Consider the following 15,829-nt stretch of genomic DNA (forward strand, 5'->3'; position numbering starts at 1 on the left):
GTGGAGCAAAGAAGGTGCATGTAGGCTCTTGTAAAAAGAAAGCTCTTCTCTGCTATGACGCAGCTCTGATATAGTCAGGTCATTGTGAGCATGTGGATTAGAGATGGCTTTACAGGTCATCTGCGACTCAGACCAACCAATAATGTCTCCATCTCCTACCTTCCAATACGTTCACAGAGCCAGTTTCACAACAAAGTTCTGCAACTCTGTTTCCGGTCTCAGAGCTAATCTCCGGACTTCGAGCTTAGCAAATTACAACTCATCACTGATTCAAGGTACTACTAGTCAAGTCACACCCTGGATTGATTTTCTTTGTTAACCATGGTGACTTTACTTTCAAACGCTTTCCCCGACTTGGAGCTACCAACCTGCCATTCCATTCAACATCACACTACTGAAATATTGCGAATATATGATTTTTCCACAATTACAAGTTCCACGCATGGCATTACCACGCGAAATTTACATCGCAAGTGGCTTTACCACGCTGGAATTTACAACGAAGGATTATACCACGCGTAGAAACGTCTTACCTGCACGTCTTTCTCCAGCAGCCCTTACTTCCATCCACCATGGAAACAAGCGTCAAAACACGTCTTCCAAAATAAAAAAAGGACTGCTTTTTTGACGTACACTGCACGTCTTTGGGGGAGGCTCTTTCCTTTTACTTCATAAATACTAAAGAGCGTTTTTATTTATTTATGTAACTCGCTCCATAATTGTTATTTTTGGGGGGGGGAGACCCCCCCAACCCCCTCAGCCCCCCCCCCCCCCCCCCCCACCAGCACGACTGGACGGAATACCACGTCTCCCCCAACCCACGTTGAACGTACTTGCGTGGTAAAGACGGTCGTGGAAGGCACCCACGTTGAAAAAACGTTTGCGTGGTAAGTGTACCGTGGTAAACGTTATGCGTAGGGATGCCTTCGTAGTAAATGATGTTTCCCAAATATTGCAATACCTTTCCACCTGAATAGAAGATGTGTGCATGTGTGTGTAAGTACCTAAACCAGGACATTTTGGAAACCATTCTAAATCAAGTCAAGAACAGCACCCGAGACTTTCCGCTGCCTGGTCACGCCCTCGATAACTTTGTTTTGCTTAATAGCAGTCAAATAGGGAATGACAGCTAACCACCAAAACTATTCTCAGACGTGGAAACTAGCCATCTACACAAAAGATCTCACTTTGGCCTGCAGATCTAGTAAAGGCACTCCCCTCAACGGGAAAAGCCTTGGAATCCTGTTAGATGTGGACTTAATGTTGGAACCCCCAAGGAGATTCCCTACAAAAGCCCTCGATTAATATACATAGAATCCTGAAACAGATATTCCGACACCTAGCGTTTTCCCAAAGACCTACAACTACAGCTACCCTTGTATTCTCTCTGATCTCAACTGCACAAACATCTTTTCCTGCAGGCACCAAAATTCATCACAAATTTCAACAGCTTCAAAACTCAACGGTTAGAATCCTCCTGCATCATATGGCCTGAATTCATGGTAGAAAACCACATTGACACTGCAATGGTAACCAATTTCACTTCAGAGATGACAAAAGTTTTTTTCTGCAAAACTTAACCAAATCAATGTCCTCAGTGCAGTTTCCTCTCAGATATTGTCCTACAAAATAAAGTGCCAGTCTTTAAGTAAGTTATAAATGAGTTGTTGTTCTTTCTCAGTTAAAGACAAAAATCTTAGGGACTCTCTGCCACTCCACATAAAAATTAAAAATAAAACACCTAAACTTCCTGGAGGCTAAAAACATGGCATTTGCTTCAGACCACTGTGCTAACCTCAACTCTCTACAAAACACCATTAAGTAATCTTTAACACAACATCCTAGGGTACAAAAAGCCACTCCAGACAACCACAACCACTTGAAACAAAAGATTTTTGCAGCATATTTATACCCCGTGGTAGCCAAGTTATCCATATAATCGCACATAGAGCTTGGATCAAAACAAATGGATAGCACACACCTACCATACATTAATTTGTTGATCATTAACTTATATAATAAGGTGTTGTGAAACGCAATGTATTCCTTCTCAAGTACATTTATAAAACTGGCATAAATATCAGCAGTGACTAGCTAATAATAACATGTACAGACCACATGTCAGATCTCAAACATCACAAGGAAATCTCCAAAATGGGCCACTTTGCAACCACACTCTCTTCTAACAAAATCAACAGGTACTACTGTTATCGTTCTAGAAAGTTTCGTTACTACAGTGCTACACAAGTAGCAATTGAACACTGTAGAGATGCGAGCTAACATACACAATCTTCTGGGAACTATGATTGACAAGTTCCTCCCTCCCCCTGCCCAATCATGGACACAAGATCCCCACCCAACATGTTTTCACTGGGCTTAAAACATTTGGCAAAATCCCTGCAACTATCCAACATTCCTTCAAAACAATCAACAAGGCAGTGATCGCCTGTCAAGATCTGTTTAGTTAATAAACCTTGGGGTATCACTGTGGAGTCCTAACCTTCCCCTCAGTCTCACTGGCATCCACCTCTCATTCAGTAACAATGACTCTGCTACAAACTATCGGAAAAAAGAGATAATCCTCAAAACCAAATGGCGACATAGGAGAAGTAATTATCACTAAGCTAGTTTTAAATAGATAAAGGGTAAACAGATCACAAGAAGCCTGAGATACTGCTTGTAGGTCAGAACAACAATATTACTGAAACAACATTCATAACACAAACAACCCAGAGAATGGTAAAGCCCAGAAAATTGTTGTATTAAGGGGGCTAGCTTTACAAACAATCAGCAACTCCTTGGGATAGGGATGGATGCCCTCTTGCCAACTCTATTGTATGGATATGATCATTGATGCTCAAGAGGGTTTAGAATGAGACACCATGCGCTACTCATTGGTTTGAACCAGAGGTCCTCAAACTATGGGGCTCATCCCCTGGTGACCCATGGTTGAATTCCCAGGAAGGCACAAATACATCAGCAAGCACTTGTAAATGAAGAGAGCCTCGAAGTGCGACCTTTGCTTTTCCAGGCTGTCTACCTTTACATGTAGCATTTGAAGAGTGTAAAAAAAAAGTGAGGGAATTGTAATACTGACTGCAATCGGGAAGGGTGTGTGTGGAGATGGGGGGCATCAAAGACGAGGCAAAAAGAACAAAATATTCTATATTTTGTTCTTTTTCACCTTCAGGTAAAGGAATATAGAATAACATGCATCCACCTTAATGAAAAATAAATGTGGGTTAGCCCTCAATCTCTCTCTTTATTTCACAGCACAGGAGTTCCTCCCGCCGTCAGAGACACCTCAAGGTCAGCATTAAATGTTCAGGGCAGGTTATTTTTGTAAGAAGGCGAGACAAGGTGCTGACGGAAGTAGGCCAGTAGGGTTGTATTCGAGATATAGAAATTTGATCCTTTGGACCTCTGGGGCCTCAATGTAATGGCCCAAGAAGAAAAGTAGGAGACACAGTGATAGTATCTAGGAAATGGCACAAAAGAGAGGGCGCTATGTGGGGGCTCATTTTTTTGTTTACGAATGATCAGACCCCTTTTTTCTGAGAGATGCCTCTGGGAAACAGGGCGATATTTAGAGGGGCTACTTTTTTTTAATGTCTATTATAGACATTATTTCAGCAGGTGCTGTGGAACTAGGGTCAAGGGAGTAAGTTTGAATAGTCAAACCACTTTTTGTGAGAGATGCCTCTGGGAAACAGGGCGATATTTAGAGGGGCTACTTTTTTTAATGGCTATTATAGACATTAGTTCAGCAGGTGTTGTGGCACTACGGTCAGGGGAGTAAGTTGCCACTGGGCCCTAGTAATGGCTGCCTTCCTATGGAAAGCGGCATTCATGCACATTTTCCTTGGTAGCATTAGGGCCCAGGTCACTCTTGGTACGCACGGTACAGGTGTTTAGTTACACAAAGCGTCAGAAAGCCTACTTTGAGCAATAGGCCTAGGAGTGATGGTCCTGTGGAGTGCTCAGGGTAAACAGCCTGATTTGCAATGCCTAGTCAACATTGGTGCTGCAGCTGCAGATTGTAGCAGTTTTACTATACTTCCTGGAGAGCATTCGGGAACAGTGCATACTAGGGCTTCGTAGCAATGGTCCACGGGAGAAGAAAATTGAAGCAGACAAGACACCTTGGTTTGAGAATCAGAGAGATGGGAGAAGGATTGTGTAAGATAGGAGCCTATTTTGTTGAAGGACAAAGGAGACAGCTTGCTTTGCAATGCAGTGGCTATCATTAGTTTAACAGGTGCAGCGGCACTGGGGTCTGAGGGGCACCACAATTATGAATGCGTTTCTTTAAAAAGGGAGCTTTGGGGCATATTTTTCTGGCTAGCATTAAGGGCATAGGGTGCCTTTTCTTCAAAACGTGGAAGGGAAGAAATATGCAGGAGCTCGTTTTTTTTTCCAAGAGGGACATAGGGCCTTTTTCAAGATTGAAATGATGGTCAGGCAAGATGAGGATGAGAAATTAAGCCAGTGCTTAATTTGAGCCAGTGGTTTCCGGTGCTCAGCACCGGCACTTCATCGTCATTACCGGCGCTTATAGTGCAAACTCTACCCAAAGGCATTGGAACGCTTTTCATGAGCACCAGTTAAAAACACATTCATTTTTGGTAGGCACTGGGAGATTAAGTGATTTGCCCAGAGTCACAGGATGTGGAGCCACCGAGACTCGAACTTGGTTCCACAGTGCCAAAGTCAGCAGCTCTGGCCGTTACACCACATCCTCTCGCCACTTGTAGTGTTTCATTGTTAGTAGTTGGTTCTGTTATAAGCTGCTCTAATAGGAGCAACGGGTTGGTGCAAGCTGCCTCCTGACGAGAGACCTGGCTCTTACTTTTTCACAAATTAACCACTAAGGGAGAGTCTGCTTCTCAGGGCCACAGCCATTTTTAGGGCACCGTGTGCAGTTGTTTTGGTGCCCAAGAGCGCAGGGGCTCACAGCACCCCGATTATGGAGAGTAGTGTTTTATGGGTTTATCTGACATGTTTACTCTTTTAGAAGTCCCACATGTACTGTCGATTGTGAGCTTCAGAAAAGTACACTTGAAATGACTGCATAATCCCAACATCCTACGATAAACCCTGCCCAAAATCCTTGCATTACATTTTGGAGGGGGCAGAATAAAAAGCGTTTTAAGACCTCTGGTTTACTCTCTCACGCGCTTAAGAGCAGTCCCACTCCTGGACAGCCTCGATATAGCCAAGGACGAAGCATTTCCCACTTAGAAATCAGGTTTGTGATCACATCAGATATTTGGGTCGTGCCCCTAGAAATTTCACACGTGTAGATTCCAATGTCTGTGGAGTACGCCGCAGGGCCTCCCCGCTCCCCAATCCCCTAGATGCATCAACATTTGCATCCCGAGGCCGCCATTAAAGAACTTACCCGTCCCCCTCGGTCTTCTCCTTTTCGTCCAGCTTGATCTTCTTGGCCTGTGGCTCGTCTGCTGCCATCCTCATGGTTATGTGTGAGCAGAAACCGCCCTGAACTCACAGCACTGGATCTGCTCTTCTAGACCCTCCTTTGCCGTATTTTCCTGCCTTCTGGTCTGTCTCTTCTTGCTGCCTTTTCTCCACTGGCACTCTATTTTCGCTCTCCTCGTGCCTGTTGCTGTCTCTGGTACCGCCCCCCTGCAGCCTCTTCCGTGTGTCTCCGCCCCTCACCGTTTCTTTTGCCCTGCTCACGTGTCTGGTTCTTCCTTGGGTCTGTCCCTTTTGCTGGATTTCTGCCTCTCTCGCTGGCTCTCTAGCCCTAGCACAGTATGTTTAGGGAGCGTCCGTTCACTTTGACCTCGTGTCCTCCCTCCAGTCAGCGACCCTTGGGCTCTGCGTCTCTTATCTCACTGTCGGTGAGGCGGTGTACGCCACTTACTCTGTAGTCTTTTAAGTCTGTGTTCTTTTCTTTTATTTGTTTGTCCCTTTACGTTTTAGACTTGTCTTGTATGCCCTTCTCTGGGATGTCTGGGTTAACTCTATCCACAGACTGCTCGCTCACCTATTCGTGCCCTGGTCACTCAGACTAGAGCCTGTTTTCTCGCAAGTCCCAGTTTTCCCCTGTTCCCTAACCTACTGTCCTATCTCCTAAAATCCCAGTCGCTTCACTCCTCTCTGGGTCTCCCCTTTCCCGCCCTCTGCCCTTCTCCCCCTGCCCCATATCAGATCCCCCACAATCCACCGCTCACTTCCCCTCCGCCCCCCCTCTTCTCCCCAGCTAAGGCAGGTCGCCAAGCAACCGGGGTCCTGAGTCGGGCTGCCCGGAGGGCCTGATAGAAATGACTGTATTTTGCCATCAGACAAGCGGCAACGGAGTCTCGGGGGTTTGGCAGGAGACGCGCGCGTGATTTTGTGTTTCCAGCAGTTTATAATTGCGGAGCAAGTCTACCAAGCCTGGTGTTCTTTATTCCATTTAATCAGGAACTTACAAGGAAGAGGGTATGAAAAAAATCATAAGCCCTAATACTGGCATGGGCTATGCCACTCCAGCCCATGGTCGCCGCCGCCTATCTGTCCCTTTGCCAGAGAGGAGGGTTCGGCGTGTACCGCGTTCAGAATGTGCTTCTGCATTTAGCCAAGGGCGCTGGAGCCGCAGGGATATTATTTGCCTTTATTCAAGGACACAGGACCTGCGAGGATATTAAAGGGCGATTCCGGTTCAAGGACGAGCTTGCACCGGCTTCATTTATCGTCGATAGAGTTGTGGGAAAGCTCCAGCAGCAGACGAGCGCCAAGAAGCTGGGGAGAAAATAGGGTATTTAAAATCAGACTTTAAAAAAATGTATTCGTTTTCCAACAACATTGCAGCACCGGTACCTCGCATTCATATGAAACATTATAGCATTTCTCACATCTGGTTCTGATAGATTGTCATACACATCTGATATATGCAAGGAGTGTTGTAGTTCACCTAAAAGCAGACTTTTTTTATTTCGAGAAATCTTACAAGAATGTTCATGTTTAGAGGCAAAGGAACTGTGAAACGCTCTGAAACCCGACGCACCACTATTGCCATAAATTCACAGTGGTGAGACTGACGAGGGTAAAGCTAAAGTTTGTCTCTGAAAGCGGGGAGGTCCAGCTGAGCTTTTTACTCGGCGCTTGTTAGTTTTGTATGTGTGTGCGGGAAACTCCTTATTGGTCTCTGGCGCCACAGCGTGCATTCCTAGTTGTAGCGTACGTGCGTGTAAGCTGGTACGAGACATGTACCAGCGTGGCTTCTTAACCATCCGTGACACAACACCCCCGCAGCAGCTTCAAACAGGTTAATGGGTCTGCTGCTAATGAGGCTGACCAGACTCAGGGAATTATGTGGGTATGTCGCATGGGGTGTCAGATTGCACAGTCTGGGAGTTGTATGAGAATTAAGTTAGCTGTTTATTCGGCCAGCATTTTATACAATGGTTGAATTCAGCATCTTATTTTGCCTGCATTTTATTTGCAGTACTAAAGGGGGTGGTGATGGACGCAGCATTTGAATCAATCAAACACTCACACCCAGTCAAAAGATCTGGGTTTAATCCATCACCGTTCTTTAGCCCACTCTGCCACCCCAGTTCAGACATGGCTATATGCAAATCAGTCTGACCCTGTGCCTCATGGGAACAATCCAGCCCGAACTGCCAAGCCATGTCTTCCCCGGACCGGGAACAAGCTTCCGAGGACCGGTTTCTGGCATTCCAGCCGTCTTCAGCCTGGCTTGCTTGAATCCAGTGGCAAAGTGAGCAAGGGACACGTCTGAGCATACCCTGCCACACTTATGGCGGACAAAAGCGGTACAAAAGGGGGTGGTGATGGACGGAGCATCTGAATCAATCAAACACTCACACCCAGTCAAAAGATCTGGGTTTAATCCATCACTGTTCTTTAGCCCACTCTGCCACCCCAGTTCAGACATGGCTATATGCAAATCAGTCTGACACTGTGCCTCATGGGAACAGTCCAGCCCGAACTGCCAAGCCATGTCTTTCCTGGACCGGAAACAAGTTTCCGAGGACCGGTTTCTGGCATTCCAACTGTCTTCAGCCTGGCTTGCTTGAATCCAGTGGCAAAGTGAGCAAGGGACTCACGTCTGAGCATACCCTGCCACACTTATGGCGGACAAAAGGGGGTGGTGATGGACTGAGCATCTGAATCAATCAAACACTCACACCCAGTCAAAAGATCTGGGTTTAATCCATCACCGTTCTTTAGCCCACTATGCCACCCCAGTTCAGACATGGCTATTTGCAAATCAGTCTGACCCTGTGCCTCATGGGAACAGTCTAGCCCGAACTGCCAAGCCATGTCTTTCCTGGACCGGAAACAAGCTTCCGAGGATCGGTTTCTGGCATTCGGTGATGGATTAAACCCAGATCTTTTGACTGAGTGTGAGTGTTTGATTGATTCAGATGCTCCGTCCATCACCACCCTCTTTGTACCGCTTTTGGTCGCCATAAGTGTGGCGGGGTATGCTCAGACGTGAGTCCCTTGCTCACTTTGCCACTGGATTCAAGCAAGCCGGGCTGAAGACGGCTGGAATGCCAGAAACCGGTCCTCGGAAGCTTGTTTCCGGTCCAGGGAAGACATGGCTTGGCGGTTCGGGCTGGACTGTTCCCATGAGGCACAGGGTCAGACTGATTTGCATATAGCCATGTCTGAACTGGGGTGGCAGAGTGAGCTAAAGAACGGTGATGGATTAAACCCAGATCTTTTGACTGGGTGTGAGTGTTGGATTCAGATGCTCCGTCCATCACCACCCTCTTTTGTATAGCATTTTATTTGCAGGCAACATTTGATATAAAATACAACCATAAATAATTCAGCTAACTCCATTTTGTGGGACTTTGCGTTGCCATACAGCGAATAAATACATTTTCAAATATAACACATACCACTATTACATCTATTAGGATTTAGTCTGACACAAGCAACCTTTCCAACAAAACATGGGACAACTTTGCCACCATCAAAATTCATAGTCATTTTAAGCAATGGAACACACCTTTACAATACCTGTATGTAAATTGTCTGCTCTGATCATAATTTGACCTCAAGGCCATCCCTAAGCAGTTATATTCTAATAAGTAATCCTACTTTTCCTATAGGAAATTCACATTTGATCACAAGTATGTTAAACACAGTACACTCCCCTAAAAGCTCCATAAGGACTTACGCTGAGCTAAGCAACGCTACCACCTCCGTACCCTCTGTGCCAGCTTCAAGCCAATGCATTCCTATGGAGTTATAGACCAATAATTAAACATCCTTTCTCCCATAAAGATCAACTTTGCTCATCAATGTTCATATTGATCCTAACAAAGGGTGCTCCAGTCTATCCTACCTATATGTAAATTGCCTGAGCCAGCAAAATTTGGCACAACAGGTGGCACCAAACAGGTTGCTCTCGCCTCAATGCATTTCTTTCAATTTACATCCGAATACGTAATTTTGGTTCTCTTATTGGAAAAACATATTGGCTCAGAAATAAGTAATTTGTTTTTGAAACACACCACATCCCCTTCTAGGTCCATAAGAATTTAGCCAGAGCCAAGCAACGTTTCCACCAAAACATTGGCCAACTGTGCCACACACCAGCCAATACATTCCTATAGATCAATATGCGACTAAGAAACCATCCTCTCTCCCATGAAGATCAAATGGCTCCCCAATTTTCATATTGATCCTAATAAAGGAATCTTCCCTTATACACTTCTGATATGTAAATTGCCCAAGCAGAGCAAAATTTGTCACAACAGATGGCACCAAGCGGGATGACCTCACCTCAACGTGTTTCTATGCAGGTAAGTCGAAATAGGCAATTGCAGTAACATTATAGGAAAATCACATTGGCTCACACATGTGTATTTTGTTTTTCAAGCACACCACTTCTGCTTATAAGATCTATGAGGATTTAGCCTGAGCCAAGCAATATTTCCACCAAAACATGGATTGATTTGCGCTACTCCCACTGAGGGAGGGTGTCCCCAATTGGACTCCGTTAATTTTCAAAAATGTTCAACTCTTGTTGAATGTTTTTCAAAACCAATTTGATTCCTTCTTATTTCTTTTTCATTTCATTGTATCATCTTACTTCCTTCAGTAATAATGAGGTATGTTTTTTTGGACACATTATTGTTTTATCGTGCCCAATGCATTTCGTTTCCTGCCTTTCATCCTGGGCTTTTATCTGAAAACATAGAGGTGATATTCAGCATAGTACTGTTAAAATACATATAAACATGAGCAATTGTACAATGCATTTTGTTTATGAATATGGTGGATGTTGACAAACAATCATGCTGGTGTATTAGGAATATTGAAACAGTTGTACTGGGTCTGATTCAATACGGTAAGCGTGATTTACAGTCGCATGATGTAAGAGAACAACTTTTTTTTAAAGGAGGGTGCTAAAAAAATTTGTGAAAGCGGTGTAAATAGATCAGTGAATTATCATGATCCGTGACATTGTTTTAAACGAAAAAAAAGTGCTTGTGAGTTATTAAATACCCGTTTAATCACTAGACTGTGCGTGGAGTATGACAAACCTTACAAAACGTCTTCTGGACGACTAATCTTTTATCCAGTTAGTTGTTCTGAAAGAATCATAAAATAAGCGGGTAAACCAACAGAACTAGATGTGAAATCATGTCAAACTCTAAAGTGATTACCGTGGTCTCGTGGTGAGTAGCTAACCTTTGTTCAAAAAGTGACCTGTGGGATTCTCCTCCTATCGCGAAAGTCATGGTTTCGGTCTGCAACCCGGACAGTTTTGAATAACAAAGTCAACGTGTGAACCCATATACGTGGTTGAAACCCGGAGGTTTAAAGTCCTGAGATGACTTGAAGGTGTAAAAATAAAAGATGGACTGAACCGGTCATCTGTTATAATCTGACAGTCATATAATGGCATAAAGACTTCAAGATGTGTAGAACTGAAGAGCAGACTAAGTCAATCGAACGATCAGAACTTGTAATGAATGCGCGTCAATGAAAGAATGGAAATACATGCAGCGAAGTGTATTTACAATTAGGCGACCCTGAGAAATAGGGTCAAGAAATATAATATAAAAAAAAAAAGACACAAATTGAAAAGAGTGTGTAAATTCAGATGGTGTGATGCACAGTGAATATGGGTGTACATCGGTAATACAATTTCATAGACTTCCTTGAATTCAGTACAAATCACTTCTCCCTATAAACTTTCATGATGCATGTTGTATAATGGAAATGTTTTCATTGTGTTCTTGTACATTACTAAAGAATAACAGGTAAAGTCAATATATGTATAATCAATCTGTGATGGTAATAACAATTCTCATGGTGATTACATTTATATGAAACAACTTAAGTCGAGTCACTCATTGAGACCCTTCGGATTAACGGTATTGAGTTGATTTATCCATTCAACTTTTCTCTGTAGTAGACAACACCCAACATGCGAATAAGTAATTGTGGTTCCCTTATTGGAAAAACACATTGGCGCACAAATATATATTTTTTATTTTTCAAACATACTACATCCCTCTACAAGCTCAGTTTTCAACTGTGCCACTTTCAAGCCAATGCGTTCCTATGGAGTTTTAGACGAATAAGTAACCATCCCTTCTCCAGTGAAGATCAACTTGGTTCACCCATTTTTTTTTTTGTAAAACAATTTTTATTGCAGATTCCAATAGTCACATAACAGTGTATATACAATTTTGGTAGCGCGGGACCCTAGTATTCACAGTGTTATTAAGTAGTTTGTACACAGCCTTATAACCCGCATCCCGGAGGCCGGGTGGCGTCGATCTCAAGTAGTTCGTTCTCCTCATTCCTCAGTGTTGGCATTGCCAGTGGTCAACCGCCATCTGCTTTTAACTTTTTCGAACAAAACCCTCCCTTCCAGCATCCCAACAGTGTGCATTGCAATTCCTGATGTCGTTGGGGTGTTACACCTCCCCCCCCCCCCCTCACTCCCCTCCCCCCTCCCCTTCGGTGTTCCGTGGTGTCTGGCGCCTGCGTCCGGTAGCAGTGTATTGAAGTGTGTGGGCAAGCTATGAAGTGTAGAGTAAATCATGGAGTGTGTGTGCCCGTGGTAGGTGCTGGGATCGGCACCGCCGCCCCCTGGACCCCGGAGTCTACTATGTCCTCTTCTTCCTCACTCTCCACTGCATTGTCCCTGAGTGCTTGGACCAAGATTTCCCATGCCAGCGCCGTTTCCTGAGCTTTCTCATCTGACCCCCGACGTGCCAGTTGGTATCTGATTGTGCTTTCCGCTGCCGCCCATTTCTGAAACTCGGTCAGCCACTTCCGGTATGTCGGTGCCGCCTTTGACTTCCATCTCCTGGTAAGTTCCCTCTTTGCGATAAGTAATCCCATGTCTATGAATTTACTCGTCAGTTTAGTTGTGCGTGTGTGTGGAAACCAATGTAAGATCGTAGTCGCACTGTCATATTGTAGGTCCCTGTCTGTGACTTCGTTCAGAGTGTCGCCCACTTCCCTCCAGTAGTCCTGTAGGTGCGGACAGCTCCTCAGCATGTGCAGTAAGTCTGCGCCTAATAGCGCACATCTGGGGCACGCTGCATCCTCGGCACCAAAGTACCGTGAGATTTTCTGCGGGGTAAGGTAGGCCCTATGAAGTATGTAGAGGTGTATTAACTGGAAGCGGGCGTTTCTGGTGCCCTTCCTGGCCCTCTGAACCAGTTGAGCCCACGTCGTGTCCGGGATTTCCTTCTGCAGATCCATCTCCCATTGGGTTTTTAGACGCGTCAGGGGCTGTAAATTAGCCTCGAGTAGTCTAGAGTGCAGACATGTGACTGCCTTGATCGTCCCCACAGCCATCATCGTGTATTGGCATGCAGGCGATGTTGGAGGTTCAAGCAGCCCTTCCCCCCAGTGCGCCTGGATCACGCGCACCACGGCCGCATGCAAAAGATAATCACCCCTCGGAAGGTCGTACTGCTCCTGCAAGGCCTGGTAAGGCATGAGCACCCCATCAGAGTATAGGTCCCCCACCACTTGCAGGCCAGCCTCCTTCCAGCCCTGGAGGTTCGACCAGTCACCGCCGTGCGGAAACGCTGTCAACATACCTAGGGGAATCTCAGGCGCGTACGGATGACCAGGGCCCGTACGCCTCTGCATGCGATTCCAACAGAGCCTCAGCGTCCGCTCCTCCTGGGATAATCCTCGGAGTATGAGTTTCTGTTGCAAGGTAATATACGCCAGTACGTGGCGGGGGGTACCAGCATCCCTCTCCTGTTCCGGGCCCCGGTATACCCTTGCTACCTCCTGCGTGAAAAACTGTAGCTGGGCAGCTAAATAATAGAGTTCAAAATCCGGAACCGCGAGGCCGCCCTCGTTCTTCGGGCGGGTCAGGGTCGCCAAAGCTATCCTCCGCCGACCAGCACCCCACAGAAAGGACACCATCTGCGATTTCAGGCGGCGAAAGACGCTTCCCGGTATCCACACTGGGAGAGTCCTAAAGAAATATAACAAACGCGGTAGGGCTATCATTTTAAGCAGAGATACCCGACCTGTCACGGACAGCGGAAGAGTGGCCCAAAAGGCCATATTTCCTTGTAACGTACGGAGACAGCGGCCAACGTTGCCTTCCAGCAGGTCAGCGGGTTCATGGTAGACGTGTACCCCTAAATAAGGGAGGCAGTCCGGCTCCCAACGGAGCTTGGGGTGGGCCCAGGGACATCGCTCCGCTTTCCGGAGTGGGAAGAGGCATGTCTTTGCCCAATTCACTTTCAGGCCCGAGACCTCCCCGAATCGCGCCAAAAGGCGCTCCGCCCCCTCCACTGCCTCCCCTGCATTGTCCAGGAATAGCAGGAGGTCGTCTGCGTACAATGATATATAGTGGTGGGTCCCGCCATCCTCCAGCCCCTGGTAATAATCCCCTCTCCGGGCCAGCGCTGCCAACGGTTCCATCGCGAGGGCAAATAATAGGGGGGAGAGTGCACAACCCTGCCTAGTACCCTTATGCACTGCATAGGGATTCGATATCAGTGCTCCTATCCGCACCCTAGCTTCAACCGACGCATAGAGCACTTTCGTCCATCGCACATATCCCTCGCCTATACCAAAACTGTGCAGCACCTTATACAGGTAGCACCAATCCAGGCTGTCAAAGGCCTTTTCTATGTAGATCGCCATAACCATAGGGGCTCTGGCGAGCGGTGGGGGGTCCGCCACAAGCCTCAGCAACCTGCGGATATTGTGCGACGTGTTTCTGGTGGGTATAAAGCCCGACTGGTCCTTGTGGATCAGGTCCTGCATGTGGGTCACTAATCTGGCGGCTAGTATAGTACTCAGTATTTTATAGTCTGTCGTCAGCATCGACAAAGGTCGGTACGATGCCGAATCAGTGCCGTCCCTACGCGGTTTCAATAAGGGAACCATAATCGCCTCGCGCATCGAGCGGGGCAACTCCCCTTTCTCATACGCCTCGCGGTATACGAGCTGGAGGCGCGGTGCTAGGATATCTATATATTTACTATAAAATTCCACTGGTAGGCCATCTACACCCGGTGTCTTGTTGCGCGCCATTCTTTTTATGGCCCCTCTAATCTCCGCCAGTTCAATCGGGCCCCCGAGGGCTTCTGCCTGTTCTTGCTCGAGATGTGGCAGTTGGATCTCCGACAACAAGGCGTCAGTCATCTCGGCTCGGTCCACTAGGTCTCTCCCATACAGCCTTTCATAATATGTCGTGAAACAGCGCAATATGTCCGGCTGGGAGTTGGATGAAGTTCCATCCGCATTCACCATGGATAGTATCGGAGCAGAGCCCCTGCTGGGGTTAGCCAGCCAGGCCAGGAGTGTCCCAGTTTTGTCCCCCTCAGCAAGCGCCTTCGTCAGGTACGTTTTGTAATCAAAACTACGGAGGCGCTCCACTTCCGTAGCCACTGCCTCGCGCTGCGCATACCCTGTCCTGCAAATCAGGGCGGTTGGGTCTCAGTTTCTCTACCGCTCGCAGGGTTCGCTCAGCCTTGTCCAGGTCATCCACTAGCGTCCGCCGCGCACCCGCAAATTTTCCTATGCAGTACCCCTCACCACTACCTTTAGTGCGTCCCATTCCACGGCCCTGGATGAGGCAGTTCCCTCGTTCTCCGCAAAGTATTGGGAGATCCTCTCCTCCAGCGCTCCGCTGAACGGTGGGTCATCTAGCGTGTCTGGACGAAGCCGCCATGTCGGGACCGGTGAGACCTCGTCCATCCAGGCCAGCGTGAGGAGCAGGGGGTTGTGGTCCGATATCGTTCGTGCCAGGTATTCCGTCCGGGCAACCGACCGTAATACCGAGGGGGAACACAGGAACGCGTCTATGCGGACATGAAGGTCGTGTATGCCCGAGTAGAAGGAATAATCCCTCTCAGTCGGGTGCTGTGCGCGCCATGCGTCTGTCAGGTCCCACCGTCCCTGCCAAGTAGATCTGTGCTTCGCTAGTCTGTGTACCGGAGATGCCTGCAGTGGTGGATGCGATCTGTCCAAGGTGGTGTCCTCGATTGAGTTGAAGCCCCCCCCCCATCAGTACCGGCCCAGTTAAATAGGATGCCAACAGCCTGGATAGCCTGGTGAAGTATGAGGCCTGCTCTACGTTCAGTGCATAGGTACTACAAAGAACTATCTGGCGACCCCTGAGTAACCCCTCTACCGCCACATATCTCCCATCTGGGTCTACAGTGTGCCTAGTGACCTGGAAGGGAACCCCCGCCCGGATCCAAATCAGTGTCCCTCTGGCAAACGCCGAGTATGTGGTGTGAAACAGGTGACCTCTCCATCTCCGCTGTAAAGCAGTCCCCTCTTTTTTGGTTAAATGGGTCTCCTGCAAAAAGGCGATGTGTACCCCTCTACGAAC

At 47.0% G+C, this 15,829-nt stretch overlaps 1 protein-coding gene across 2 annotated transcripts in view; it reads right to left on the reverse strand.

The window, feature by feature from the left end:
- Nucleotides 1–6,188, reverse strand: part of ADK (adenosine kinase) — a 723,202-nt gene extending 717,014 nt beyond the window's left edge. Inside the window, exon 1 of one of the 2 annotated variants that reach the window (XM_086921819.1) lies at nucleotides 5,402–6,188. In XM_086921819.1, the coding sequence (XP_086777945.1) occupies nucleotides 5,402–5,475 (74 nt within the window). In that variant the 5' untranslated portion in view covers nucleotides 5,476–6,188. The remainder of the gene's footprint in view (nucleotides 1–5,401) is intronic. The other variant, XM_086921818.1, reaches the window with a different exon arrangement.
- Nucleotides 6,189–15,829: the final 9,641 nt, after the last annotated feature.

The sequence above is a fragment of the Lissotriton vulgaris genome, chromosome 5, assembly GCF_964263255.1.
Source record: "Lissotriton vulgaris chromosome 5, aLisVul1.2, whole genome shotgun sequence".
NCBI lineage: Eukaryota > Metazoa > Chordata > Amphibia > Caudata > Salamandridae > Lissotriton > Lissotriton vulgaris.